At 42.0% G+C, this 26,893-nt stretch overlaps 6 protein-coding genes across 7 annotated transcripts; 2 read left to right on the top strand and 4 right to left on the bottom strand.

Moving 5' to 3' along the window:
- Positions 1–2,080: 2,080 nt before the first annotated feature.
- On the top strand, positions 2,081–4,145 carry msx3 (muscle segment homeobox 3). Its single transcript, XM_083774339.1, has 2 exons — positions 2,081–2,660; positions 2,943–4,145. Exons 1-2 carry the CDS (start codon positions 2,264–2,266, stop codon positions 3,347–3,349), a joined length of 804 nt encoding a protein of 267 aa, XP_083630465.1. The 5' UTR covers positions 2,081–2,263; the 3' UTR covers positions 3,350–4,145.
- Positions 4,146–10,207, bottom strand: znf511 (zinc finger protein 511). 2 transcript variants are annotated; one of them, XM_083774337.1, is made up of 6 exons: positions 9,962–10,207; positions 9,182–9,255; positions 7,758–7,959; positions 6,803–6,927; positions 6,294–6,533; positions 4,146–5,226 (listed from the first exon to the last, which is right to left on the bottom strand). In XM_083774337.1, exons 1-6 carry the CDS (start codon positions 10,157–10,159, stop codon positions 5,157–5,159), a joined length of 909 nt encoding a protein of 302 aa, XP_083630463.1. In that variant the 5' UTR covers positions 10,160–10,207; the 3' UTR covers positions 4,146–5,156. The 2 variants fall into 2 exon arrangements, with proteins under 2 accessions (XP_083630463.1, XP_083630464.1); XM_083774338.1 differs by having other exon boundaries at positions 4,147–5,226; positions 6,294–6,530.
- Positions 10,208–11,799: 1,592 nt separating this feature from the next.
- On the bottom strand, positions 11,800–13,020 carry LOC310865365 (eukaryotic initiation factor 4A-I-like; the record flags this gene model as incomplete). The annotated part of the gene is made up of 1 exon (XM_083774454.1): positions 11,800–13,020. One exon carries the CDS (start codon positions 13,018–13,020, stop codon positions 11,800–11,802), a length of 1,221 nt encoding a protein of 406 aa, XP_083630580.1.
- A 3,177-nt stretch (positions 13,021–16,197) lies between these two features.
- LOC310865685 (ras-related protein Rab-10-like) lies at positions 16,198–16,833 on the bottom strand (the record flags this gene model as incomplete). The annotated part of the gene is made up of 1 exon (XM_083774897.1): positions 16,198–16,833. The coding sequence occupies one exon, from the start codon at positions 16,831–16,833 to the stop codon at positions 16,198–16,200; it is 636 nt and encodes a 211-aa protein (XP_083631023.1).
- Positions 16,834–17,602: 769 nt separating this feature from the next.
- Positions 17,603–24,069, bottom strand: dnai2b (dynein, axonemal, intermediate chain 2b; the record flags this gene model as incomplete). Its single annotated transcript, XM_083774896.1, has 11 exons — positions 17,603–17,842; positions 18,181–18,327; positions 18,791–18,926; positions 19,386–19,609; positions 19,962–20,084; positions 20,505–20,644; positions 21,068–21,181; positions 21,557–21,699; positions 22,058–22,179; positions 22,535–22,696; positions 23,887–24,069. The coding sequence occupies 11 exons, from the start codon at positions 24,067–24,069 to the stop codon at positions 17,603–17,605; spliced, it is 1,734 nt and encodes a 577-aa protein (XP_083631022.1).
- Positions 24,070–25,179: 1,110 nt separating this feature from the next.
- On the top strand, positions 25,180–25,935 carry LOC310865237 (transmembrane protein 41B-like; the record flags this gene model as incomplete). Its single annotated transcript, XM_083774263.1, has 1 exon — positions 25,180–25,935. Exon 1 carries the CDS (start codon positions 25,210–25,212, stop codon positions 25,933–25,935), a length of 726 nt encoding a protein of 241 aa, XP_083630389.1. The 5' UTR covers positions 25,180–25,209.
- Positions 25,936–26,893: the final 958 nt, after the last annotated feature.

The raw sequence follows: 26,893 nt of genomic DNA, 5'->3' as shown, positions 1-26,893 counted from the left end.
ATAACAGTGTGCGGACCTCCCTCCTTCCTTTCCATCCGTCACGATGCCCACCGTTCTCCACTGCAGGCTCCTTATGACGGGCCCTTCCAAGTCCTCGAGGCGGGGGCCAAGTACTTTGTGGTAGACATGGGGGGCAATAAAGAGCAGATTTCAGTGGATCGTCTTAAACCTGCTCATGTGGTCCCAGACGAGCCGGTGGAGCTGGCGCAGCCCCCACGCCGGGGTCGTCCACCAAAGTCTGCCCCTGTTCCGCCCGCCCCCCATCCGTGGCTACACCTGCTGTTCCGCCGACGAAGCTTCGTCGTCGGCATGGACGACCGCCTGCCCATGCCACTACCCCTGCCCCTTCCACATTCCCTGGGACGGTGAAATACAGCCGGTATGGCCGCATGGTCAGACCTCCTGAAAGACACTAGAGACACTGTGTTTGGGGCGTACAATGATCTTTTGCACTGCATGTCAATTCTGAAGGTTCTGGGGGGGCCTGTGTGGTGGACACTGAATGGGGACCTCACCTCAGATTGAGCACCATTGCACTGGGTGGTAACGGGAGGATGTAGGAAGTGATATAGGGAAGTGATGTACCTGTGTATGCTTGTTGTTTGTTGGAAGTAAAGTTCAGAGACTCACATTCTGCTCGTCTCATTCCTCAACTTCCACAATGTTATGCTTTAGCTATTGAAAAATAGCAGATCTACAAGCTCATAGCGCGCTACGAGCTTGTAGGTCTGCTATTTTTGAAAAATCGAAGAACGACTGACATAGAAACATAGCTTTTTCAGAAAAATGTCGGGATGTAGAAGACATTTCTAGAATCTGATCTCAGGTCAGAATGGGTTAAGGCAACCGGCCGGTTCCACGTGCTAGGTGCCCTTTTTTTCCACTTGAGCACCTGCCCCTCTAAATGTCTGTGCACGCCACTGAGAGAGAGAGTGAGAGAGAGAGAGAGAGGAGAGAGAGATATAGAGAGAGAGAGAAAAACAAAGAAACTGTTCAGTTACATTTAGCTAAACACTCACACCCCAACTTTATACACTTGTCGCAGATCTAATATGTAGGCCATCACAATCAAAATGGCACCAGTAGGTAGGTGTAACAGCCTACCGTGACGTCAGCCTTGCATTCCCTATTTCCCAAAGCAAAATACTCATTGTTGACTTCTCTGGCAATTATATGCTACGCAAGGAGCCAGGAAATATCAATTATTCAATATATAACAATGGAGCTGAGACAAAACAAAACAGTGGTAGCATTTCTGAATCCCCTTTCAAACAGAAGGCATTAGAGAGTGGTAATATCCTTAATGAGAAAGGCAACATGAAGAATGTAATATTGTCAGTAACTAAATTACAGTAATTTAAAGCTTGTATGGTTGCCCAACTATTCATCACTGTGTCACAGAGATAGAAAGGGCGAGAGGGGGGTCTGAGAGAGAGAGAGAGAGAGAGAGAGAGAGAGAGAGAGAGAGAGAGAGAGAGAGCGCAGACAGACATAGCTCTGGAGGCGCCAGTCGCGGCAGGATCAAAGAAGAACAACCTCGGGGAACCAAACAGTTAACTCCACTTAACCAATTGTCCTACACGCAGTATGTTGCTGCAGGCCCAGCAGTTCCCATACTGCCGACAAGACTCTCACGTTGTGGTTTCTTTGAAGACGATTCGACTTGATTAACGAGGCTATACATAAACTATGCCAAAGAATTCCTTGATATAAACATGCCACTCCTCCGATTACTCAGAAGACAGTCCTCTATTATTTTACTTGGTCGATTAGCCTACTCTCATTAAGGAAGAGAACACAAAGGGACACAACACAGTCACAAGGACACAGCAACACAATTAAACAAATAGAAATACCCACACACTAGCGTGACTATCATACATACATACATTGTGAACTATCTTTCACGGCGCATCTATAGGAGTTCGTGACAGGAGGGTTTGATGAAATATAATGTGAAATCGCGGACGATATCAATCAAAGATGAACACTTTCGGAAGCCTGGCCTATCAGAAAACGTTCGAGTGAGTCACATGGAGAGGCATGGCAACGTGATTGGCGGGCGGCAAGATGATAGAGAAACTTGTGGAACTTCATTGAAGGAGAGGTAGCCCTACGTCCGTGCGTAAAACTGAGCTCACCGCTTAATTGCGCAGCATATCGTCACGAAAGAGTCGCATGCAACGGAACAAATTCTTCTTGAGAGTGAAACACGAAGCAAACAACCGGGGATTGACTGACCAGCCAGCGGCAGAGAACTTGTATGGCACCCCATTCGTGCATGATGAATCCTGCACCGGGATCACCCAGCAACACTCCTGGGGAGACGTTACCAGGCGACCGCTGCGGAAAAATAGGAATTGATGCGCTCAAGAGGCTAGATCGGTCACCTGTTAGAAGATGTATAGACAAAAGTTTAAATCTGCCTTTCAGTGTTGAATCCTTAATATCAGACAAGACGCTGACCAGAACCCACCACTACTCTGCAGAGGCCGGTTCAGATGGGTCTGGGAGTCAGTCACCAGGGGACATTTACGCGCACAAGCGGCTCCAACGGAGTGGTGCAGCGGAGCTGTCCGACTGCACAAAACGAGAAGCAGCCGACCTCAGTGACAAGGAACAGAGTCCCTGGTTTCAGACTTCATACGCATCCCCTCCAAGTGAGTTTGCTGTCATTCTCTCACCGTGTTGCATGCTTTAGTGAAGTGTAGCACTATAGCTATCCCGTCTCTGTAGGTCTATAAAGTATTGTATTTTATAAATCCTCGTTTCACTTTGGTATTCTATTAATTAAACAAGGTGACTTTCTTGTGTTAATCCCTGACCCTGTATAATGTATTATATCATGTTCACCAATTTTGTGAATTTTGAATCAATATACCGGTAGGTCTTATTTGTTGGCTGTGAGTGACCACCTGCCTGTCTTTCCAAATTAATTATAGGACTCCCCAGCCCGCCTTCATGTCCTCTACGGAAACACAAGAACAACAGAAAACCAAGAACTCCCTTTACAACTTCTCAGCTGCTTTCTCTGGAGAGGAAATTCCGTCAGAAACAGTACCTTTCTATCGCGGAAAGAGCGGAGTTCTCAAACTCCCTCAGCCTCACAGAGACCCAGGTCAAGATTTGGTTTCAGAATCGCCGGGCCAAGGCAAAGAGATTACAGGAGGCTGAACTGGAAAAATACAAGCTGGCGGCCAAGCCACTGCTCCCGGCCTTCGCCTTCCCCTTCCCCTTGAGCGCACACATGGGCCACCCGTCCCTGTACGGGGCCCTGCATGGACCGCGGCCTGCCTTACCGGTTCCAGGACTATTCGGTGGACCATATGGGATGTACTACTTGTCTTAACGTTAATCTTTTCTCCTCCAAGACTATGCCGTTGTCAATATGCTGCCTATTAGTTAACAGGCCTAATGATACACATTCGTTTCTAAACGCATACCAATTATACTAATTTTGCATAAAACGTTTTAAACGTTTGTTGACTGTTTCCCAAGAATACAAATATTTTTGATGGCCAGTAAAAAAAAAATCCTTATACCAGCCGTCCCTGGGGCTAAAATGGTGATCTATTCCAGAAAACATTCTTAATAGGCCCTGCATGGTAATCAATATTGGAACAGGATTTCTTTTCTATCCCACCATTGAACCAAAATGATTAAAAAAAATATCCCCATATACACTCACCCTGTAAGAACCATTCTATGTTTTTATGTGAAATTTAAGGCTTTTGACATAAAATAAATGAGAAACTAACTTAGGCCTGAAATGTATTGACGGCATTTAATTTTAAGGATATTCATATCTATAACTTTTATAATGCATCATGTTTGTGTGTGGGTACTCTGACACCTATAGCTACTAGCCATGAATGTATGTGATCTTTCTGAATTTAGTTTGCTTGGAGAGTCTAAAGAACTTCACATATTTAAAAGGAAAAACGGTAATAGCCAAATTATGGCTGTGGAATTATTTGCAAAAACTTCACTTTAACTAGGAAATGGTTTACAATGGTATTTCCAAATAGCTTCAAATGACATAACCCTATAAGGTTACCATGAGCCATGCAGTAATTTCCATCATTTTGAATTCACAAAGTCACAAATGTGAATATATTTAAGAACTGCAGCTTTACAGTGACAATGGTTTATGTTGCTTAATGTAAGTCTCTCTGGATTAAGAGCGTCTGCTAAATGCCTAAATTGAAATTGTAAAAATTATAAACGTTTAGTAATTAATGTAAGGAAATTTCAAAACCTTGTGATAAAAGTTCTCTTCCAAGCCCAAAACCATGACATTCTACTAACGACAGTAGAATTTTGAATTGTAATGTATCATTATTGCTGGAAGTGTAAATAACAGTCAACTATTTTTGCAAACTTTATAAAAAGATAAGTGATGGATTACGCATATATATATTTATAGTCATCAATGTACAGTGTATTGGTGGTGAAAATGTTTTTTACAACTATTAAAATGACTCCAAACAAGATATCTTGTGTGATAATAAAAGTTCCATTTATATTTATATATATTTTATTAATAACAGACCTATAATTGTATCATTTATTGTAATTGTTTAAACTTAAAAAAAAATTAACTATACAGAGGCCTCATAATTGTTAAACATGAAGCATAGTTTATACATTTTAAGCTATAGGCTGTCAACAACAAAACCACTGCCTTGGATTTCAAGAGCATCATGCTAATGTACACAACTACACACATGAACAGGTTGAGAAAAGGAACCAGAAATTGAGCCAGTGCACTGGATGAAGATCAAGGCTCATGTAACAAGATTGTGTTCACCATTGTATCATCTGCAACGGAAAACACGGTTTGTAATATTCAGGAGTACTGTTGGTCCCATCTGTTAACGTCCAGATTGTCACCATGTGTAGGAAATGGGAGCCATGTAGGAGATGATAAATTATACATAATTTAAGGTATTCTGTGATCGCCTATATTGGCCTTCAGGTCCATGTCACTTAACACAGAGCTGTACAACACCTGGTATATGAAAATGTAGGCCTTTGCTTATAAAAAAATATTCACAGTTAATGACACATTTTACATGAAATGTACTCAAGTTACAAGTACAACAAATCAAAAATTTAAGTTAGAGACAAGCTATAGTGGGTTTGATTCCAGTGCTTTATTTTCTCCTTCCTCGCCCTCTGAACCCTCGGACAGAGCCTGGACCAAAGCATACAGTCTTCGGGACCCTGAAACAATACAATACGGCGGCTGAAATTTGTATTTTATGTTGATAATAATATAGCAAGCATTATAAGATTGCTTGTAATTAAACATTTTCTTTATCGTTATATATTTTTCGCCTTAATTTGATGACAGTGTAGAGACAAGAGACATGGAGAGAGAGAGAGTAGGAGAGTGAAATGCAGCAAATGTTCTGGCCAACCAGGAATCAAACTGGGAACTCGCTGTCAGGCATTAGAGCCCTAACCACTTGGTTATCGGGTCACCCACATTTCTAATTATACAACATGGTTGGCATTATTATAAAAATGAGAAAATCTAGCCTATACATATTCAAAGCTTAATGGGGTGAGTAAATGATCAGAGAATCTGTCATTTTGGCAGTGAACTACCACTTTCATGCAGGAGGAAATGCAATCTGGAATATTTTCAGCCATTAGCAGACGGGGGTTTAATCCCTGCAACTAAATTGAAGCAACAATTGCAGTTGCATGTGAAGTTGTAGCACTGGTCTAAGTGATGCTACATGAAAATGGCTAAATTATCCAAACAAACTCAATGCCAACATTTGGTCTTAGTGCTAAAACAGAATTTCCATTATTCCATTTTCACTTAGCTGAAATGCAGCCAATGTAGTGGCACATTCGATTGCCATGTCATGTGAAAACGTGGACAGATCTTTTTCTCTATAGTGCGAACACAGAACATCACTGTATCAGATAGCGTCATGACGTTGAGAAAGAGAGCTTAAAGAGTGAGTAAGAGCGTGCTTACTGGTCGAGCAAGCATTAGTTTCAGCAAGAGAGACCACTTGGATAGAGCAAGCATGCTTAAACAGCGATAGAGAGAGAGCTTATAGTCACCTCTCACAAGAGTATTGTGACAAGTACTGTCCCGCTATACAAAGTAAACAAATGAACTGTCCCAACCAGCACTTTTACTGCCAAGTAGGGCATACGAAAACGACTCTCCCACTGCCCATGCCAGCAAGTTATGCTACATCTTTTAACTAGTACCATACTGGCATTGTAGAGAAAACACAGCTTATGAAAAGAAAATAAACTTCACTGACCTGTAAGAGTAGCGTGGTTTAAGCTGCTCAGTGCTAGTGGCTGCAGCATCATGACAAGACGCTGTGTGTGCCTCCATGGTGGAAGAGCAAGCTGTGTGAAGAGCCTCCACCGTCTCTCCTTCCTGAGACAGATGAAGCTCCATGGCTTCCATCTCCTCACACACACCCTCCGCCTCACAGACATCCTCCATCACATCCATAGTTGTCTCTCTCTGTGCCATCTTCTCTTCCGTGGCTCTGCTGGTGAAGATATCAAGGTCAATGCAGTAAGATTATGCACATGAGCACGCACACAGGCACACAAAATATAACAAAAATCTATTGATTTAGCTAAAGACATAATTTCTCTGGATACAAATGCAGTATTGTTTTATTTTAATAGTTAAACTGTACTTGTGCAACATGAACATAAGTTCTTATTTAGAGATAAATAAATGTCTTCTGACAAAATGTGGATTCAACCATTTACACAAATAATGGTTTGTGATGCCATCTAGTGGACAACCCACCTTTTGTCTTTTTTAGCCTTGTCAAATCTGAAATCAGGAGGGTACTTGTGAATAGTAATCATGTGGTCTTTCCTCTGTATACTGGTTCTGAACTTCTGTTCACAACCCTCCACCAGACACTGGTACTGGAAATAAGAGGCAGAGACAAAAATAAAAACCTAAATTATGTTTTACAATGGCAAAACAATGTGGAGAATGGTCAGGCTAGTTGAGGCTAACTGCAATTGACTATGCAGGTAGAGACTAGAGATACAAAGACGCATTGAGTGAGTAATTGAACAAGCTATATCTAAGCAACATGTTTGCTCAAGGTTGAGTCAAATTACCTATAAATATGTACCTGCCAATTGTGTATGTTTGGGCTGATGAATAGGAAAGAACATATAATTGTGATTTTTCTTTTTCTTTCAGACCAATATTCTGATTGTTGACTGATTGAACTGAAATTCAATTGTTTTTTTTCTTTCTGAATAATTACCAATTTCACTAATACTGTAGCTCAAACTTCAAGGTGATGACAAGTCCACTTAAAATATCTGTTTTACAGCTAATAGACATTCAACATGATTCCGTTTTGGTCATCTGAATTTCATTAATAATATTATATAATATTAGTAGTCAATAGTCACTTGACTATTGTCAGCAAGCCGATTAAAATAAATCCACATGTTCAACTGAATTAAAAGGCAATCATAAAAAAATAAAGACAACATAAAGTTCACTGTGTTGGATTACCTATATCAAGCATGTTGATTTGCATACTGAAACTAATGGAAACCAATAGCTTCTTGGAAGGTCAAGAAAATTGTCAACAGTAAAGTGTAGACTGTAGAGTATATAACTTCTAGACAGTGAGCTAAACATGCATGGTCCTTTAGTATATATTTAGAACACTAGAATAACTTGTTTAGACTTGTAGTACGTACATGTTGTGATTTTGGCTTGTTAAAATTACCATATCTTGCCTTTCGGCAAGGATACTAAAAAGGGAGTCATGCCACTCCTGAATGTGAATGTCTAGCAGACGGTTAGATGGCAGGGAGCGGCGACAGGAGCAGCACACATGTCTGTGTAGAGAGTTGTAGTGGTGCTCATATTCCTCCACGCTGCTGAACACCTGGCTGCACCCAGAGATGTGACAGCCAAACTCACACACACTGTTCAAATCACAATAGAAAAGGGAAGGAGAGAGTTTCATAAATACACGAAAACGTGAGTCACATTACATGAGAAACACTTTCCTGCCATGGTAGCGTTGATAAAGGGGGTGGTCTGAATGGCTGCTGCCATGATTGTAGATGTCATTTCATTTTCAATGTGGGTGTTGGTGTTGGGTAGCTTGCCTTGCGCTAAAAAGTATTTCACACACTTTAACACCAGTACACTTGTGACAATAAACAGAAGTTGCAGTTTGGTAAATGCTCTTGTCCAGTCCAGAGCAAGTAAACAGCATGAATTCTATTTGGGCTGTCCTTGACTGAAGACATTTTTAGATCACTATAAATATGTAATTTTACATTTTAAATGTGTCCTATTGAAGTGGATGGCACACTACAACTATACCAACAAGAGCCGGAAAACAACTTTCAGCACAATTTCATGAACGATAGAAACATTGACAGAATCCTTCAGAAGGACATCTGGAATGCAGTCTGTGTTATTCACTTTCGGAGAAATGTTAACGGAAAGACGAGGAGATGATTATCAATAGCTAACCCATTAAGACCTGGGGCAGTTCTACAAATGCCTTGGCTTCTAAATCAGTCGTTCTCTCACTTTCAAGATTTTTCCAAAATGTTCAAAAAGATGCTTTCCAAGTTTTAATGAGTTAATAATTAGTCAGATTATCCCATCTTTTAGCACCATGGGGACTGAGATCTTTCTTCCCCCTCTCGCCCTCTGTGCGTATACACAGTTGGACTGTGCAGTGCGTGTTTGATGCACTGTTTACATATAACATAATCGTTCTTCAGTGTGGATGCTAACGTAATGGTGTGAACAATGGCCATTAAAATATAAAAACGTAAAAGTTGTGCTAGAAAAGAGCATAACAGAATACAAATGTGCATGAGCCTAAGTGGAAAAATAATTGGTGTGGAATGGCCTTAATATGCTCTGCTCTCTTGGCTTTTGGCAGTCTGGCTGCTGCGTTCCGAATAACGTACAGAGCATGTGTGTCAGGACAAGCATATACAGCATGTCATCTGGTTAAATAACATACATCACATGTGAACATTAAGTAACAAAGATACATCTGGAAGGATTACATAACTAAAATCCATCTGAGCAGGCAATGAGTACAGACACAAAAAATAAGTATTGCATAAGGACTGCAATACATTATTGCATGAATAGTGTACTGTTGTATTATTATTATACCTGAGTTTTGGCTTGTCATCCGGCTCTAAAGTATACAGGTTTTGTATATACAAGTGTCTAAGAACGTCTCCATCCTGTAAAGTTAATCACAATACACATTCAGGGAGCAAATGGAAGCAAATCTGAGAGTGAACTGAACGAAACAGACCTTCAGAAAGGTCTGAAACAAGTCATGAGTGAATCATGTGTTCTGAAATCGTACCGCTGTGTTTATGGGGGGGACGGGACGACGATTATAAAAAACATTTCGTCTCTGGTCCACTTGGTTCCATTTGTACACTAATAAAGTTAACAGTGCAAACTATAGTAGCCATTTACCATTACCTCAATTGGTGAAAACAAGTAGGCTAGGGCTACTGTACAATTGCTCTGGTCCATAATACCCTTCTACTGCTTCTACGATTATCCAGAGCTACTGTACAATAAGGTTACTTCTACGTTACTTGAATGTTTCCATTTTCCAATACTTTAAAACATCTACTCACTACCATTTGACCCCCAATCAAACCCTTGATGCTGAGCAGGGTCCCATTTTTACATTTTATGATATGTATTACCGTATATTAAGATATAAGCTAGACAGCATCAAAGTAATTAAAATCAACTCCAAATTGTAACATGAACGTGAACAAATTACACAGAATCAATAGTAATAAAACATACATGTCAGCCCTTGACTTATGTATAAACAGCGCCACTTTACAATACAGTTACTTTTACTTGAAACAGAGCATTTCTACATTGTGTTTTTGAAAACAGTACGTCTGTACACCACTTTACCTCAAATAACTCGTGGTCCTTGTTTACATGGATCCGTTGAGGGGTGAAGGTAAACGGCGTTGGTGTGTTATCATCTTTACAACCTTCATTCTGTCTCAATTCCTTTGAGCACTGAGTGTCAATTGTTAGAATGCCTTCAGTGCTCTTCGCCAGATAGTCGCTATCTGTTAAAAGTCGTATTAATTCTGGATTTAACATTGTTTCTACTAGTAGTACACACTTTCATACTGAGCTCCCAACAGCAGCCCTCTTTGGAATTGGTACTGTGGCGCGCACTTACTACGTCACTTCTGACCGGCAAGCTTTCATTAGCTATACACTATGGATATACACCGCCATCTATCGGTTGTGTCGTGTAGAGCAGTGATTCTCAAACTGATGTAGGGTAGGCTCTATGGGCACTGGGCAGGTATCTTATGCAGGTATTTACATAGGGTATTATAAACATTAGCCTCATATGAAGGTGAAAAAAAAAGTAGCAGCAGGAAGTACAAAGTTTCTTAAGGTGTTGTTTCGAGGACCAGTTTGTGCAGCATGGAAAGTTTGTGCAGCATGGAAAGTTAAAAACATGTGTTGCACAGTAAAAATAAAAACCACCTCAGGCAGGTCGTACGTTCCAAGATCACAAACAACATTGGGGAGACTTGAGCACAAATATATAACAGCAAACAGATGAGAACACTTTTCCTTTAGTGCTTTACTGTGTACCCATCCTATATTAATTCATATTGCTTTGTGGGTGGGCACTGGGCATCACAAATGAAATATATAGAGACCACATTAAATAGATTTTCTGGTAGCACACATTTATCTTGTTGCACAAAAGACTGCACAGCACTTCCTCAGATGGACTGGTATTTTCCAGCATTCAATGTAGTGCCACTGCCAGCTTTACCATCTGTTACAATAAATAACCTTGTTCCTATAATTTGTTTGTGCTCAACAGTCACAGATGTGTCTGTTGACTGTAGAATCTGAAGTCTGCCTGTGTGTCTGTGTCTGCGATCTCAAAAAACGCTAGACCACTCAGCGGCAGTTTTCTTGTGCACACTCATCCGTAGGTCACCTTCAAGTACCTCCACTTAGCCCCCCACATTTGATACTATTTGTATTGTTTATAACTTTATATTTACTTAAAATGTATCAATTTTCCAATATACAGTTTATTGAAGATGTATGTGTGTAAAATAACCCCAAGCACCCCTTGAAACAAGATAATGGAGCTTTGAGTTGGAAACATAAGAAATGTGTTCAGTCAAGTACATACATTAATGCTTGTTATGACAAATATTCAAATGATTCCAATTCTCCTCTTTGTTTTTCACATTTTATACTTCTTGAAATATTTATTTTATAATATTATTATTTTTCTTGATCAATTTTACTATACAGTAGAACAGTCCATCCTTGCCAGATAAAGATGGCCAGCAGAATTGTGTGAAATGCAATACTTGGAAACAAAATTGGTATCAGGAAGATCAGAACTACAGTCTCCCATTAGCAGTTCATGGGGGATGCCGATGGGGGAGAAAGTGAAGGGAGTGCAGGGAGAGTTTTGTCAAAACGCGAGGTTCTCGTGGTGAGAACTAAACAGACACATTTGATAAAAGGGGAACAGGGGTAGGGCCAATTGGCAGGCAGAATCTTTTTTTAGCGGTGCTAGATGGTCCAATGTGTGGCTTTGTGTGTCCCCGGTGACATCACATGGCATCCAAGTCAATGGCAAACCTTTATTCCGTGTAAACGTTTTAGGCCCACGGGGCCTAAAAAGTTTACACATTGAAAAAATATATATGATTTATTAGGCCCACAGGGGCCTAATAAATCAAATATATTTTTTAAATGAGGTCAGCGACATTCATCGGCATCTCCTCCACAGTGGTGTTGTAGAATGTCTCGATGTCACGCAGAGTGCGCTTGTCGTCCTCTGTCACCATGTTGATGGCCACACCCTTCCTACCAAAGCGACCACCACGGCCAATCCTGTGGATGTAGTTCTCCCTGTTGGTGGGCAGATCGTAGTTGATGACCAGGGACACCTGCTGCACGTCGATACCTCTTGCCAGAAGGTCAGTGGTGATGAGGACTCGACTGGAACCAGAGCGGAACTCCTTCATGATCACATCTCTCTCCTTCTGGTCCATGTCTCCGTGCAGGGCAGAGACAGTAAAGTCCCTAGCATGCATTTTCTCTGTGAGCCAGTCCACCTTCCTCCTGGTGTTGATGAAGATGACAGCCTGGGTGATTGTCAGGGTCTCGTACAAGTCACACAGTGTATCCAACTTCCATTCCTCCTTCTCCACATTGATGTAGAACTGGCGGATACCCTCCAGGGTTAGCTCCTCTTTCTTCACCAGGATCTGCACAGGATTACGCATGAACTTGTTGGTGACCTCCAGGACATCACTGGGCATGGTGGCAGACAGCAGAACAACCTGTGTGTCTGTCTCTAATTTCTGGAAAATCTCGTAGATCTGTTCTTTGAAGCCTCTGCTCAACATCTCGTCAGCCTCGTCCAGCACAAACATCTTGATGTTTTTTGAGGAGAGGTGCTTGCGGTTGAGCATGTCAAAGACACGTCCGGGGGTTCCTACCACAATATGTGGGGCCTCGGCCTGAAGCTTCGTCGCATCGTTGCGGACGTTAGTCCCTCCGATGCAGGCATGGCAGTTGACACCCATGTAGTCCCCAAGGGCCATGATCACCTTCTGGATCTGCTGAGCCAGTTCCCTGGTAGGGGCAAGTACCAGTGACTGTGTGCCCTTAAGCTCCACATTGATCTGCTGCAGGATGGAGATGGCAAAGGTAGCAGTCTTCCCCGTCCCGGACTGGGCCTGAGCAATCACATCATGACCTTTGATGCAAGGGATAATGGCTCTCTGCTGGATAGCAGAGGGTTTCTCAAAACCATAGGCGTAGATTCCCCTGAGAAGATTCTCATGCAGGTTCATCTCATCAAAACTATCCACGATTTCGGTCCAGGTACTTTCAATGATTCCATCTGGCTCCATGCCCTCAGGACCATTGGCTTTGTCTCTGTCTTCATAGTTGGCTGACATTATTAGCTGAAATATTTGAATTTGATTCTATAATGAAGTATGGCAGCCAAAAGTTAGAGTCATATACTGTACATCATAGTTATCTCATATAGATGACTGATGTCATAGATTAATGAGGTCATAAAAACGACCATAGCCGTTAGGGCTATGGGCAAGTGGATATGGCTGAATTTAGCCCAAGGAGTGTTTTTCATGCAAAACAAATGGAATGGATTCAGAAGCACAAAAAAACCCTAGTTTGACACGTCACATGCTACGTAAAGTATAATGAAATTTAGAACATTTTGCCATACGTTGGTTGTTAATGGTACCCCAACTTTCAGCAGCTGTCAAAAATTGCCCTAGGGTGGCTGAATAGAAACCAATGTGGGATGTGTTAGTAGACACCTTTACAAACATTGGTGAAGAAAAATTTGGTAAGAAATGTATTCCCAGATTTTATCCCAGAATATCCCTTGACTATGACAGGTTTTGCAGGTTTTCATAGTAATCTGCCCTACAGTCGCAATCAGAGAGGCAACGTTGCTGCATGTGTGCCTCAGGTCATCACGGGCTGACCACCACTCCACTAGCCTCCAAATTTGCCACAGACCCATCATCACTTCTGTCTATGATGTCTTCACATAATGTATAGTTAATAATATAAAACACATGATTCAAGCACATTTCAGCCACCTATTTTGCCCATAAGGGAGTGGGGGACATAAAACAGACAGAGAAAAAAAAAACAGAAGAGAGAGAAAACAAAAAAACAAAAACATGAAAAACTAAACAAGACAAAAAAACAAACAACCAAACACAAAAGAGAACACAAGGAAAAGTAAAACAGAAAGATACACAGGAGAAGACAGATTTGATCACACAGAATCCAGAGTCGCACATGAGAAGAATGTTATATATATATATGATTATTATATGGTTTTTATATTACTTTGTCATACTAATATGATTTAGTAAAAATACTAGGTTTATAATGTTCTATACTTATCTATAATTTTAGATTTATACATTCTTTTAAATGTGTTAATTGAGCCGCACTTTTTCAATTAATTGTCTAAGCCGTTCCATAGTTTCACACCTCTTACGCTTATACATCTCGCCTTTTTGTTGGTTCTTGCCTTATTCCGCCTGAATAATGCCGAATCCCCTAAGATTGTACCTGCTCTCTCGAGCCTCGAACAACTCCTGGACACAGGGCGGAAGCAGTCTGTTATGTGCTTTATACATTATAACTGCTGTTGAGAGGTCTACCAGATCATCAAACGGTGACGCGCACCTATGGGAACATCATTCTACAGGCTACAGGTTTCTGCGTTACACTTTTTATTTGTATTTTTTATTACTTGTGCAAGCAGAGCGTGTGCAAGTAATGTTTTCGGCTGCATATGTGGTGAATACTGGACTACTCTGGACACCCTCGGCCAATCAGGGTGCTGCGTGCGTACGTTGGTGAGTGGTGACACCCTCGGCCAATCAGAGCGCTGCGTGCGTACGTTGGTGACACCCTCGGCCAATCAGGGATTGTGAATTTTTAGTGGTCCCCTCGGCCAATTAGGGATTGTGAATGGGTTTTGACTGGACAATAGAATTGTTATACTTCTTTGCAACACATCGTAATTTGTGTACAGTTATAGGAAAGGAATTTTGTTTTCGATTGGTGTAAGTAAATGTTTGTTTATGGGTTTCATCTTTATTTGTTATATTTTATAGAGGGAGGGACAGAGATAAGTTGCGCACTCTGCTCGCGCACAAGTAGGCCATCCATGGCCAACTTGTGTGCAAAGCGCACAGAGTGCAGCTCGACAGAGTGCATTTCTATTTTATTTTATTTTTTACCCGTGGCGTTAGAGCTCGACTGGCCGAAGGGCAGTGGGATTCGGGAAAGACAAACATTAAAGTCCATAGAATTGACTGCCACCTTACGTAACGAGTGGGGTCCTGTTTTTGTTTTTGGAGGGGCGCTAGCCCCTCCTATATACAGCTTTTGTCCCCACACGTCTCATATTTTCATATATATATAATTTATTTTTTATATATTTGCCATTGACAATGCAAGGATAAATTAGGTCATATGTCCCTCAAATATGACGTAAATTTGTGGCAACACAAATGGAAAATGTACGTGACACCATATGTAGCCGAGCAAATCGGCTAACCAATCACATAAATTCAGTTGTCCATGAGATGATGTATAAAATGTATGTATAATGATAAGAGCACCCCTCACTTCACACAGGTGTGATTTCTTATCATTCTTTGTTTGTTTAGAGCACTTTAAACGAACATTACCAGTCAAAAGTGCTCTAAACAAACATTACCAGGCAAAAGTGCTCTAGTCTAAACAAACATTAAAAGCCCCTAGACTTGGCTGCCATATGACGTAATTCCTAAAGCCAGACGTTGGAGGGGATAGCGCCCCTCAATAATGCTAAATAGCATAAAATACTTATTTGGTTATTTAACAGTGTGCACTGTGCACAAACTATTTGCAGCTGAATAGTCTAGTGACATATTAGATAGCTCGAACCAGTGCTGGTTGTCTTTCTAGAGCCCGCTGCAGTGGTGTTCGATCCGAACTTAAACCGGGATGCCGAATATAATAATAATTGAAGCAGTCTTTCTTTCTGTGTTGGACTATGGAGATGCCATCTATGGAGAAGCTGCTCCTTCTGTCCTCAAGCCCTTGGATGCAGTTTATCATTCTGCTTTGCGATTTATATCTGGTGAACCTTACAGAACTACATCCTATATGACAGAGTGGGTTGGCCCTCCTTGGCCGACAGGCGAAATACACAAAAAATAATCCCTCAAAAATAATCACACTTGTGTGAAGTGAGGGGCGCTCTTATCATCATACATCATCACATTCTGTGCTCAGCCAATGAAATCATCACATTCCGTGGTACAAACACATAGAGCTGTGCATAGTAACGCCCCTCAAATATTGTCACATTTTATTTTACTATTTAATTTCCATTTCTGCTAACTAGCAAGATTTTATATTACTCCAGACTGTATGACGGAAGCATTTGAAAAATGTGGGAGGCAACAGTCTGGCTCGTGGGACTAAGTAGTTTGCAACCCAGACACACAGACACTCAGCCAGGAGCAAAAATATAACCTCCAGCCCCAACCATTGATTGGCCTGGCGGAGACAATAAGTCTTTAGGGTTTTGTTCAAGCGCAACACTTGCTCTTCTTCAGGGAATACTTGTTCTTCCATCGTGTGACTACGCTCACACTGCTGAGGTTGACGTTTACATTTTTGCTTTTGGGCTCTACATAACTGTCTTTGTGGATGTCTTCTACTAATGCCAGGAAAGCCTTCTCAATGTTGATGTTGTCCTTAGCGCTCGTCTCCGTAAAAGCAATGCCATGCTCCCTTGCAGTCTGCTCCCCATCGGCTGTTGGTACGACTCTCTTGTCCTCCATGTCACACTTGTTCCCTAGCAGCATAATCCTAACATCGTCACTTGCATGCTTACGGATGCAGCGCAGCCATTTGCTGATATTTTCAAAGCTCTTGCGATTAGCTACGTCATAGACCAGCATGATGCCCATGGCTCCTCTGTAGTAGGAGGTGGTGATGGTGTGGAACCTCTCCTGGCCCGCTGTGTCCCATATCTGTAGTTTGATCCTCTTTCCTTGCACCTCAATGATTTTCATCTTGAAGTCTATTCCAATGGTGGAGATGTATGCCGCGTTGAAGGCGTCGTCGCTGTAGCGGCACAGTAGGGATGTCTTTCCCACGGCCGACTCGCCAATCAGAAGCAGCTTGAACAGCGAGTCATAAGTGGACGTCTTCCTTGCCATTGAAGTAGAAACACTTGTGTTCCCTCGGACAAAGAAAAAGATCAATCTCGCATAGGTTAATCAGATCTCCTATTTTGATCAACCCTGATGGGCTGTGATGGCTCCAAATTAATGTTAGAATCTTTGATCTGTTGAGCAGCTTAGTTTGGTTATCTAGTCTGTTGGCTTAAATACTGACCTAAATAAATACTGACATATCGTGACATCACCAGTTACACCACAGTAACGTAACTGGTGATGTCACAACATGTGTTGTGACATCTGAGATCAACTCCCCTTGATCTCAGATATCTTTTGACAATATCTGATTAATTTAATTAGTTTATAGGCAGTGATATGCTTATGGTTAGGCATTGGTTTCGTGTTGTTTCATTCATTTATCTTCATTAAGATTATGTTAATAACCTATATTTAAAGTTAGCATTTAGTGTGGTTTAAGGTTAAGGTTAGGAATAGGATAAAGAGCCATCAGTCATTCTGTGAATGGCTAATCTCTGGCACTGTATGACCGATTGGCGTGAAACTATGCACACAACACACAAGTCCCAAGTAAGAATCTCATCATCATAAGCAATAGGCCTACAACACCACTAAAACATTTAGAATCCAAACAAATAATGTCAATGAATTATTTAATATAATGTAATAATAACAAATTTGAAAGTCAGTTAGTTGGTGGTCCACTAAACATACATGTACATAAATACATATTATGAACATTAATATACAGTACTTAAAAAGGTAATTCATTACTTGGAGTCTTGGACAACTATATGTCTCCCGGCTCTCCCTGGTGTTTCTCCTCTTCTTGTTTCTTCTTCTCCGATTCCACTATCTCAAAGAATTCGGCCTCAATGCGTGCAATCATCTCCTCGGGGCTCTCCTCTCCATCCCCCTCTGGGTTGGTAGACTCCTCCTTGCTCTGCTCGGAGCGGCTGCGCTCCTTCATACGCATCTCTCGATGCCGTGCCTCCAAGATTTTCTCTCGCTTGGTCTCACGCTCAAACATCTGACCAAGAAAGACAAATTGTCACACTCTCTCTTATGTGTACCTCACCATGTCTATATTCATGTTGTCATGTCATGTATAAACAAAGGTTTGGATGTTTGAACTTGGCAAACAACTTGGCAAATAAAGCCCTGTAGCTTGGAATAACTGACAGTTATATATATCAAGGACTTGATCACCCTATAATGTCTTTTAAAAGTTTCCTACAACTGCTTCCCCTACAAAAGTACAAATACAACAAAATAAAATAAAGATTAGTACATTTTAACATTGGCCCTTGCTCTCAGAGTTGCTGATTAGCATTTATGAAAGTGAAACAGCTGGAGCTGCGTTCTTACTTCGGTGACCAGGGTTTTCTCGTTCTTCTGCAAGGTGCAGAGGCCTGGGGAGATCTCCAGCAGGGTGGCAGTACCCAGCTGGGAACCACAGGCCAGGAAGCGCCCATTGTCCTGCACTCGTTGACTGAACAGAGCCTCATCACATACCTGAGTACAACAACAAAAACAAAAAGTTACAACAGGCCAAGTCGCATCACACACACAGTGCTTGCCAAGATTAGTGAATGATATCTGCTGCAGTGCAGAGATATATCTTTTGTTTAGAATACATTAGATTCTTAATTAAGTGTAAAGCAAGCTTACGTTGTTAAAAAGGATGAATCAGATTATTAATGGCGTGTCACATTATTGTCTCATTAAAATGTAAAAATGTATGTATGTATTGATGACATCAGGGATCTGATCTATGGGACATGGACAGACAGATACAGAGATCTCCATAGTGGGCATATTGGTCAGATCGGTGGTGCGATGTACAGTACATAGCCCTCACAAGATGGATGTGAACCTCTACTGTCCAAAATAGGGGTTGATTACTGTATGAATCTATTCTTTTATCGGTTAAATCAATTACTTTCATGAACTGTTGCAACCCTAGTAGAGAACGTACTTTGAGTCGCAGTGTAGCATCATTCTGCTTGAAGAGAATGTCCCACACATCTAACGTTCCATCTGTCTTGACGGTGAAGAACACTGAGGGACGAACTGGACTCCAGCAGGCGTCCATCAAGTATGACGTCTGGTAGCTTCCAGGGATGAGAATTTCATATTAGCTTGACTTGTCTCAGGACAGTTCTGGGCTATATGGATCTTTTTCTAAACGGATATTTTCGACCTCCGTTTAAAAAAGAATCGCGACAAAGATATCTGTGTCCACACACAAGCGCAGAAACGCATTGAACACAGGAGAAAATCACTGCAGTACCAACCACGCTATTTGATGCGATTGCATTCACACTTCTCTCTCTCTCTCTCTCCTTCTCAGCAGAGCCTTTAATTGCTTGGTGGTGACGTGGACGTGGTGCAGTTGATGCAACAATGATAAGTTTGAACAACTGGATAGATATCCATTATCCGTGTAGTGTCCATGCATAGTAAAAATTACATGCGCTAATGAGCGGTGACATCATTGTGTGTGTGTGTGTGTGTGTGTGTGTGTGTGTGTGTGTGTGTGTGTGTGTTGCCATTTTGAATATGTGACTTACCCTGTGGACATGATGGAGGACTCCTTGATGTCTTCAGACCAGATGCGAGCTGTCCAGTCCCCCACTGTGAGGAAGTTTTTGGGGAAGAAGGGGTTTCTTTGCAGAGCATAGATGGGGCCGTGGTGACTTCCGTACGTGCATACAATCTTCTCTGCCGCTGTCTTGGCCTTGCGGTTACAAGACACCACAAGCCCTTGTTCTGTTCCCACCATGAACTTCGTAGGCTGAAGACACAGATGAGGTTAGATTTAAAATAAAATAGCCCTCTTTGTATGCCGCTCATTTACTGACCTGCAATCTGGGAGCCCATTGGCGAAAAATAGTAAAAAAGAGCGCCCTCTTCTGTTTTTTTCCTTGAATTTGACTCTGGGGGCACTGCACAATAGAATGTGGATAACAGATTTGTTTGGTCCGTTTGGTGTGCCTCCTCTTCCGGTGAGGCACTTATGTTTTCATTCCACTAAACCCCCTACCCCCCATGTACACACGTTCTGAATGCCCATGACGACAGATTCAGTAGCACGGCTTGGAATCTGTTCTTGAGAGATTAACTGACCTGAGGTAACCATGACTCACCATGGTGGGCTCAAACTCCAGGGACATAGCACCTAAGGCATTGTCCGGATTGCTTTTCTTGTTGAGGTCCAGCACCAGCCTGTCCGTAGGCTCGCTCATCTTGCGGATGTCCCACCACAGCACCTAACAGACACAGGCAGACAGAGGGACAGTGCAGTGGTCACCTTCCTCAACGGTGTCACATAAAGAAACAAACGCCTTCGACAAATGGACCCTTGCGGGTCCAATTGGTTTCATGTTACGCTCTCAAGAGTTACATTATTCTTAAAAGCATCTGCATTACTTCTAGTCTACATAATTAGCAAATGTAAAATAATTGTTATTTCTATCGTTTGTCTGTTATCTCTCCTAGGGTACCACATCAATACAGCATGGAATTGTGGACAAAATCTTATACGATAACAAAATATTCTTTCGTTTTGGGCTAAATCTCATCAAATCACGAATAAATAATGGCCCTTGATATGAAAAGGGTTGAAAACCACTGCTTTACACCACTGGAGGTGGCAGGTGCAGTGAAAGGCCAACAGAGGCTAGGCTGACCTGGCCGTCGCTGGACGCAGAGAAAGTATCACTTCCAGTCTTTGATTGCAACCAGATGACTTTATAGACAGGATCCCGGTGGCTGTGCTCAATTGTGGACATTTCCACTGGCTGGCCACCTTTGCGAGTGTCCCAGTAGGCTGAGAAAGAAATGTCACTAAGTCATACAGTTATACAAACACACACAGGCACTTATAGGAATTTGTTACAAACTTTCAAGAATTGTTAATTGTCTTAAAAAATAAATATATTATTATTATTATTATTGTTATTTGAATAGCCAAAATGAATAGCCAAAATAGCCACTGTTCAAGCGGTTTAACTGGTATTGATGCTATACTAACTCATTTGGTTGGGGACCCCCTGTGCACAAGTTCAAAACATAATATTTTAATTCCAGAGACAGATAAAACTGGTTGAATGACGTAGTCATGCTGCCTTACATAATGCAAACCATATGATATTTCTAAGACTATTGTCTTACAATGACAGGGCAAGACATCAAGAAAGAGATAACATGGCAGAGAGAGAGAGAATGGAAGTCAGATGTTGTTATAACCCACCAATCTGTCCATTGTAGCTGCCCCCAACCAGGATGTGTGAGTCTTTGGGATTGTACTCCAGGCACACAAGAGGAGACACCGGTTTCACAGTCATCTCTGGCTTATTGGGGTTCTCTGGGAACACATATTATATACCGTAGGACGTAGGTTATATCAGTTTGCCATACTTGTCAGCTCAAGACCAAAAAAGATAGAGATAGATTTGGTGTCTCCGGGACACAAACTTTACAAAATACATTGTGAATTAACCAATTAAACATTAAAATATCCGAGCTCACAACACAGAACACAGAAAATCAGAAGTTTTGAGAAAATATAAATATAAAATATAAATTGCGAATATTTACTAAAATGTGTCCGCGACCACTAGGCCAGCAGTTCACATAATTGTTCCCTCTTCACTAATGAGGTCTGAACAAGGCTGTAGATATACAGAGGTTGGACATTTGTTCAATGCTTGTCTCCAAATAATCATTGCTACATACATACCAATGTCCCATATGTAGGAGTCAAAACTCATGTCTTTGGTGGCTTTCTGGAACTCCAGGCAGGAGTAGGCCACAGCCAGCTTCCGGCTGCCATCAGGTTGCCAGGACAGGCAGGTGACTGTTCGCTTGACCTCATTAGGGTCTCTGGAAAGGAAAATGGTGAAAGAACCATACATGTGATTGTCTGTTCACATCTTAGTATCTCAGTATTTTTCAGCTTTATTTTTCAGATTTTTTTGAAGTTACTTGAACAAACATACAGTACATCAATAACTGAACCGATGTTGTCATGCATTATAGGAGCTACACCTATAGATTTAACTGAAGATGTTGGTGAGGATGGCTAGCTCCATATCCACAGACTCACCCCACTAGAAATGTTTGAAAACCACTGGTCTATGTTCACTTTAATATGTAATACATATAAAACATTGACTCTCGTGGCATACTGTATACGTAGCTGTATTGGTATTGCTGCTATTATTTGTTTTTGTCAAAGCACCTGAAAACACTGACAGTCTTGGCTGAGGGCTGCTCTTGGTCCTCCTCTACCTCGTCCTCATCCTCAAAGTATTGCTGATAACTGTCTATTGCGTTGTTCTGTTTGATGCAGTGTTCCATGACCTGTGTGAGGGAAGGACACAACCACCTTAGAGCAGTGCTTCTTGAATGACCGTGCCTAGGCATTTTTGACAACCGCACATTATTCGTGTAGCCTATACAACTATACAATCTACAAGCAGACAACGCATCACATTGCTGCTAGCATCGTGCACAAGAAACTTGCCGCTCTCTCCGGATAAACAGACATCTCTCTTATAGCCTCCTACAGAGCCAAATTACCAGGTTCCCAAAGCTGCTACTGAGGATCTCCTTGTAGCTTACAGCTGGTTTCCTATCAATCGTATTTGCATGTTGTCCCCCAGGTATAACTACACTCTGAGTCACAAACTGAAGAATGATGAACCGGGACACTCACTCCTCCCAGCTGTAGTATGGCGTTGACATATTGCTCATTCTTTTCGACTTTCTTCCTGAAGCGGATGGTCTGCTCAGCATCTTGAGGGTTGACATCTTTGGGCCAGCCCCCCTCCATGTGGTTCATGCCACGGCTCACTGTTTCAATGTGCTTCGTGTTCACCTGAACAGAAAACAAGACAAGGCGGTGTTCAGCGGCAGGTTACAGATGGTGCTGTGTGTTAGCCTGGTTAATAAACCAGACTAATATCACACGGACCGCGGGATATTAGTCTGGGGAGGCTCAGCTTGGATTTCATTTCCAGGGGGGGCGGGTTGAAACATTTTCTCTTTGACGCAATTGGTCAGAGCTACTGTCAGTCAAAGGTCTCAAGCATTGAAAGTCACTGTACCAAAGCCCGCCCATATTGCATACCGTGTCCCGATTGGCCGTCCCATTTCTCTGGTGTAGGAAATGGGCGTACAATTGAGCCTCTCCAGACCGTAATCCGCCGGCAGGCAATTTATTTTTGCCAACGGCTGATTCGGTCTGGTTTATTAACCAGGCTAGCTGTGTGTTTCCAGATGGTCTACCCAGCGTTGAACTGACCTATACATAAGGCCTGGGGCCTTACTGTATGTACAGGTCAGTTCAATGCTGGGTTGTTGATGCTGTTGTATTTGCCCCTGTGGAATTTGCATTTTTTCTTTTTTACCCATCCCAACTATTAGGGGCAGTGCTGCCTAATCATTGTACTCATTTGAAAGAGTGTCCTACATACAGTACAGTACACGTATTTCGTAATTGGGTGGGTGATGGGCTCTCTTTGGAAAAAGTAATGGTGTCCTTTATTATGCCCTTTAATGTCAGTACCTTGCTCAAGGGCATTGGCGTACGAGTATTGTGCAATGGATGAGAACCTTGTGAAGAAACTGAAGGTTAGACTAGGTTTTTATAGGTTTCAATAGGACCTGCCTTAAGTTAGCAGTTAGTGAAACAGTACTGTACGTCAATGGTTCTTAAAGTGGGGTCCGGGGACCCTAGGGTTTCCAGGGGGTTGTAACAGGGGGTCACCAGAAACCAATAAACCATTTTACTGCCATGTATTAGAAAACCTACATCTACAAGGTTTTGAACATTTTTGAAACACAAATCTTGTATGAGGGTCCCGGGCACAAAATATTTTCAGATGGGGGTCCATCAGCCAAATACGTATAAATTTGGGTGTACTTGATATGAAAAGGTTTGAGAACCAATGCTGTAAGTTTACCAGATTATGCAGCCTACATAACACGTAGTCTATTTATCACCATGCAAAATAAACTACATATAGGCCTACAGTAGCAGGACATGCAGGACGCCCGTGTGCTTACCTCATGCCCAGACATCTCTTGTGAGCACTGTATGGCAACATCACAGGGGTCTCTCTCTATGAAGTTGGCAGCCAAAGATGGATCGGGGAGAATGTCCACATGTAACTCAGAAGGCCGATCAGAGAAGTTGCATTGTCGGCCAAACTCGCTGCGATTCTTGGTGTACACATAGACTATCTCCATTTTGTGATCTGCAATTAGTGGGAAATTAGCCAATGATGATCTGTTGTTTTTTTGTAATTAATATCTGTGTTGATTTTCTGTGATTTATCCAGAATAATAAAAAGTTCTTCAATACCATTCAGTGATATTAATAACCATAGGCCATAGCCTGTAGCCTCTGATAAGCAGGCATGCCTAGCTACTTTACAATACAGTGTTTGAGTTTGAGACCATTTTCAAAGCATTACCTTCCCAATTTCACTTTGAGGTCCGACCCGTACGTCACGTCCCCAGACTTCTCAGGTGCATGCCCTCTCTTCCTGTCCATACACCAGACAGAGACACATTCAGGCAAGCATTCAATTCCCGATTTGAAGGGATTTTGATTATGATAGCGACTCTAATGAATTTATTGCGCTTTTCTAAACAATGGTACATATTGTTGCTTTTACAGAGTGTTAAAAACAGCAAACAACAAAGCAAAATCAGAATGCAACATTATTACTGAATCATACGGACAGAGACAGACAGTTCCAAAAGTTCAGATAGCATGAAGCTAACAGACGAACACAATTCTGATAATGTTACGGCCCTACCTGACTCAGACTGTCCCAATAAACGTAACGTTGTTGTTGTTAAATTTCCGTCGTCCTGCTCACCGCGAACACTAAACTGTCGGTAGAGGTTGTTTACTGTATCTTAGCAACGCGAGTCTGGCTGGTTACACAGAAATGTGTGGCCTATCGAACTATGTGACGGCAGTCGAGAGTCAAGAGGGGTCTCTATAGCAACGGTTTCTGTTATGTGTGATGTCAGACCAGATGCTTTCCTGATATAAGTAATTAGGCCTACTCAGATCATGCTTTGCTGTATCTAATTAGTAATGGTACTGTCAAGTGCCAGTCCTCCCCCTTTGTCCCAGAAAGGGCTATAGTGTGAGAGATACATACCAGAAATCTAAATAACTGCATAATATGATCTAGCAACAGTAGCCTACAGCATTTAACAATTTATAGCTGCATGGAGAAAATGTCCAAGAAACCAAGAGAAGGAAGACGAGAGGCAGAGTGTCTGCTGTCTTCACACGAGCAGCCAAAGAAGACAAGTCCTGACGAGCCGCAAGAACTGAAAGGGACGCAATATGGAGGAGGCTCAGTGTGGATGTCTCTCCTCATTCTGCCAGCTGTCTTTACCTGCTCTGCCTTGATCATGTATGTGGTCTACAGGAACTTGTTCCCAGCACTAAGTGATGATGAAATGCACAAGATCAAGATCCCCAGAGACATAGATGATGCCAAAGCACTGGGGAATGTCCTGTCCAAATACAACAACACGCATTACACCCGAGTGTTGATCGTCTACTTCACAACATATATCTTCCTTCAGACATTTGCAATCCCTGGATCAATCTGCCTCAGCATCCTGTCAGGATATCTATATCCATTCCCTCTGGCTCTTTTCTTAGTCTGCCTGTGCTGTGGACTGGGTTCCTCCCTCTGCTATATGCTCTCATACCTGGTGGGGAGACCTGTGGTCTACAAATATTTCACAGCGAGAGCCCAGAAATGGTCTCAGCAGGTTGAGAAGCACAGAGACCATCTAATCAATTACATCATCTTCTTGAGGATAACGCCTCTTCTCCCCAACGCTTTCATCAATGTCACCGCACCTGTGATTGATGTGCCTCTGGGGGTCTTCTTCCTTGGAACCTTTGTTGGAGTTGCCCCACTATCCTTCGTGGCCATCAACGCAGGTACAACACTATACAATATGACCACAGCCCGGGAGGCAGTGTCCTGGAACTCTATGCTCGTTTTGGCCGCACTCGCTGCTCTCTCCATACTGCCTGTCTGTTTCCAGAGAAAACTGCAGCAGAAATTAGAGTAGAACAGTGGTTCTCAAAGTGGGGGTCTGGGGACCCCCCAAGGGTCCTTGAGGGAGTTTCAAGGGAGTCCCCATGCTAAATGAGTTTCAAACTGCTTGAGGTCCTTGAGATTAAAAGGTTCGAGAACCATTAGAATAGAAACACCAGACTGTTCATCACCTCATCTGTCGGGTTGATCCCTCCTTCCCTGTCCATGGCTCACGAACAGTACATGCAGCTGTGTAACTCAAATCAACCTTCTCTGCAGACCGAGCTCTGTACCATGGGGGACCAGGCCTTCTGCTCGAATGCTCCTCGACTCCGCAATCTGTTTTTCTCATAGGCTTTATGCCTCACCCAGGGCCCAGGGGTCATCACCATGTTGGCTTGTGGTGGACATTTCTGACAAAATTCAAAAAAGCCACGTACAAAATGAGTATTACCAAAAACACAGACCTTTCTAACCATAACAGCCAGATCTATAATTCTGAGAGTGTACAAATGGAACCAAATGGACCCAGGGTCCTTGGAAATAAAAGGTTTCAGAACCACTAGTACTAGGGACTCCTAATGATATTGTCTTAGTAAATCAGTGTTATAGGCATGATGATAAGAAAACCTGGAGACTGACATTTAGTAATTGGGTATTATGATCAAAATAAGAACATTAGCCTATAATGGTGTATAAAAACAGATAGGCCTACCGGCACCGGTCCAGTCTTTTCCACGGACACATTTGTCCGTGTACAAACATTACATCCCATTGACAATGAATGGACAATTTTCAGTGTTCGTGTAAACGTACACAGTGTAGCATTGAACACGAAGGTGAGGACGCAAATTCTGATTGGCCGGAATGAGATCATGTACGATGATAAGATCGCCCCTCAGTTCACACGGGTCACAAATTATTTTATAATATTTTACCCTGATTGTAGCACTTTGTTTGTTACAAATCTAAAGTGCATTATAAATTCATTA

Source organism: Protomyctophum parallelum (assembly GCF_964188405.1).
Source record: "Protomyctophum parallelum genome assembly, chromosome: 10".
NCBI lineage: Eukaryota > Metazoa > Chordata > Actinopteri > Myctophiformes > Myctophidae > Protomyctophum > Protomyctophum parallelum.
Note: the sequence above shows the minus strand (reverse complement) of the source record. Positions and strands in the feature narration are given on the sequence as shown.